Source organism: Labeo rohita, unplaced genomic scaffold (genome assembly GCF_022985175.1).
Source record: "Labeo rohita strain BAU-BD-2019 unplaced genomic scaffold, IGBB_LRoh.1.0 scaffold_1657, whole genome shotgun sequence".
Lineage (NCBI taxonomy): Eukaryota > Metazoa > Chordata > Actinopteri > Cypriniformes > Cyprinidae > Labeo > Labeo rohita.
Window position 1 is genome coordinate 12738 of NW_026127843.1, and position 3314 is coordinate 16051.

Here is a 3314-nt window from a genome sequence, read left to right on the forward strand (position 1 = left end):
ATTGGTTTACATAAATTACCAACACTGTAGCAATACAAAGTGAATTGAAAATCGTTAGACTTTTATTTTATTTTATTATTATCTTTGAGTTGCTGTCATATGAACATTATTTTGTTGCCAGAAGATGGTCTTTCTCAATGAATTAGTCATCTCTGCCTGTTTAAAGGATATTTTTTTAACTGTAGGCTACATATACAACATTTACACATGGTTTTACTAGTAAAACTGTAGCAACCATGATTAACCTTTTTTTTTTTTTTTTGTTTGTTTTGTTTTTTTTTTGTTGTTTTTTTTTTTTTTTTTGTTTTTTTCCAACGATTCTTTTGATGCCATTCCTGATAGCACAGACTCTTGGAGATGTTTATTTGACGTCTGCATGTAATACGTTTAGGACGTTTCCTATCAGATGTCAAATAGACGTCTATTAGATGTCTTTAAGATGTTTATGATTTAGAATGTATGTAAAACTGACATCTTAGAGACATCTGCCACATGTTTGTACACATGAGATGCTTTCCAGATCAAGAGATCTTTAACAGACATCTTGCAGATGTACATGTGCTATCGGGGATTATTCTGCTATAGTAAAATTGTAGTAATACTAGTGTAAAACTGGGGTAGCTTTGACTATAGTAACTATAGTTTTTGAAATTATGGTAAATTTTGTAATTACTATAGTTTTACTACTACAGTCATAGTTAAACCATGGTTTTTGCAAGAAAGCTATGGTTAATTTTGTTTTTACTATACATTTACTACAAATCCTATGGCGAAACCTTATTCATGCTATGGTTAATTTTCATAAGAGTACAAACTGATGATTGTGAATTGATGAATTCTTATTGTGCGGAAAGTCATTTTGGGTAGTATGAAGGAAATGATTATGAATCACTGTCCAGTGCTGGATAAGTGGCGGCTATCAGAACGGCAGTCAACTGCATCCCGTAGAGCCAATTTACAGCTTTGCATCGTCCAAACATTGGCTGGTTTTATTATTAGCTAAAATGCTTAAACTTAAACATGTCTTAAATAACACTTAACATACTTAAAGTTGTTCCAAAAACAGACATTTAATATGTACTTAGTATAGTACAATTAAAAATATGTGCATTAAAAAGCACAACTTAAGTGTTTTTCCATACTTTATGTTTGAACTGAAGATCTTTCTCTCTCCTTTAGTTTCTGATTATATTAATCCTACACTGCATTTCCTCTCTTGCTCCATTTCTTTCCTGTTGCTTCTGTTTCTCTCTTTTTCTCATACTCTATTTTGCTTCTCTTGTATCTTTCTTTCTTAGTCCTCTCCTTAATATCTCTTTTATATTGTTCTTCTCTTTCTCTCTTTATCATGATTCTCTCTTTCTTCCTCCATTTTCATGTTCATTCTCTCAATCTCTTGTTCAAGTTTTTGATAATATTTATCCCATTTTTCCTTTTCTATATTTCGCCTTCTCTCATCCTCTTCTTCTCTTCTCTTTCTTTCTTTCTCAATCATCTCTTGTTTAAGTCTCTGATTATATTCATTCCACATTTCCTGTTCTTTCTTTCTCCATTTCTCCTCCTCTTCTTCTCTTTGTCTTTCCTGTTGTTTCTGTTTCTTCAGCTTCTCTTGTATCTGTCTCTTTTGTTCCTCCATGTCTTTAATGTCTCTCTTATATTCTTCTTCTCTTTTCTTTCTCTCATTGTCATAATTTTGTCTTTCTTCCTCCATCTTCAACTTCATTCTTATTTTCTCTTCTTCATGTTTGTTCATCAGTTCTTCTTTTTCTCTGTTCAGTTGCTCCACTTTCTCCATCAGTATGTTCTTCTGTTGTTCTTGTATTTGTCTTTCCATCTCTCTGAACATCTTACATGAGTAGTAACTCCCTCCGTTTGCTTTCACCATGTTGTCTATCTTCTGCAGTAGATCAGTCACCTGTGTTTGGTCTCCAGTCTCTTTATTATTGAACACATGGAATCTGTGTCCACACACTTCAATCAGGTTTTTAAGGGCAGATCCAGGTTCCCCCAGATACTGTTCAATGGTTTTGTTCTTCAGATCATCTCCTCTGGTGAAGAGCACCATGGTGAACATTAAGGAGTTTTCTCCAAACATCTCTTGGATGATTTTCACTGAGTTTTGTTCTTCTTCAGTGAATCTTCCCACTGGAATCAGTAAGAGAAACACATGTGGTCCAGGCAGAATCATGGAGATGCACTTGCTCATTTCTCTCTGAATCTCCTCATTAGTCAGTTCACTATCAAACAGTCCTGGAGTGTCGATCACAGTAATGTGTCTGCTGTTGATTTCAGCTGTTTCTTTCTGACACATTTTAGTAACAGACTTTTGAGAAATGTCTGATATAAATGCTTTTTTTCCTAAGATGGTGTTTCCAGTTGAACTCTTCCCAGCTCCAGTTTTTCCCAGCAGCACAATCCTCAGATCATCTTTTCCATCTCTTGAATCTAAAGATAGATCAAAGAAGAAAAAAAAAAACAAACAAACAAAAAAAAAACAATTGAAAACAATTTTTTGAATTTAACATGAAGAAAATTATCCAGGCCATCAGAGAATAGTGTGTAATTTATACTGAAACATCATGTGTTGCTCATATTATTTCTTCTGCACTGTATATATGTTATTGTTTTATCTCACAAATGCTGTATAGACTTTTGATATCATGAAGTGTGTTAATTTTCTGATTTTCAGATTACTACCTTGTGACTGAAACCATGTCTCTAATGAATGGATTTTCCTTCTTCATTTCTTCAAATTCCTTAAGTTTTTCCATCTGTGTCTCCATCAATGTCTCAGTGGAGAAACAAACACCACTATTTTTCTCAACCATCTGCTCCAGTTTCTCCATCAACACAAACACTTGTGTTTTCAGGTCAATGAAATGATGTCGTCCTCCAAAACTCTGAATGACAGACTGTGTTTCTTCATTTAGTTTTTCTGTCTGATGCTCTGAATTCTGCTTTATGAAGATCATGATGTGTTTGTTGATTCTTGAGCTGAATATCCTCTGGATCTCCTCTATTTCTGCTTTGTCTTCATCAGTCAGTGGAGCATCAGGAATGATGATGATGAAAACATGAACTCCAGGATGACAGAGAGACACACAGCGGTGAGTCTGACGCATCACTTCCTCCTCTGAGAGCTGAGAGTTGAACAGAGCTGGAAGCTCCACCAGACTGATCTGACGTCCATGAAGCTCCATGTCTCTCCTCACAAACTCTGAGCTGAGCTCTGATCCTCTTTCGCTCTGATTCAGGATCAGGTTTGATAGGAACGATTTTAATGCTCTGTTACTCCCACACACAACCAGATTCAG

The 3314-nt window shown here is 35.0% G+C and overlaps 1 protein-coding gene across 1 annotated transcript; it reads right to left on the reverse strand.

Annotated features, from left to right (window-relative positions):
* Positions 1-326: 326 nt before the first annotated feature.
* Positions 327-3275, reverse strand: LOC127158706 (GTPase IMAP family member 4-like). The gene is made up of 2 exons (XM_051101730.1): positions 2698-3275; positions 327-2438 (listed from the first exon to the last, which is right to left on the reverse strand). The coding sequence occupies exons 1-2, from the start codon at positions 3198-3200 to the stop codon at positions 1319-1321; spliced, it is 1623 nt and encodes a 540-aa protein (XP_050957687.1). The 5' UTR covers positions 3201-3275; the 3' UTR covers positions 327-1318.
* Positions 3276-3314: the final 39 nt, after the last annotated feature.

Bases quoted from the DNA above. Each gene is read 5' to 3' on its own strand.
- LOC127158706 (XM_051101730.1), bottom strand. From the start codon at position 3,200: ATGGAGCTTCATGGACGTCAGATCAGTCTGGTGGAGCTTCCAGCTCTG. The intron at 2,439-2,697 runs GTAGTAATCTGA...TTTAGATTCAAG, and splicing joins GACATGGTTTCAGTCACAAG to AGATGGAAAAGATGATCTGA.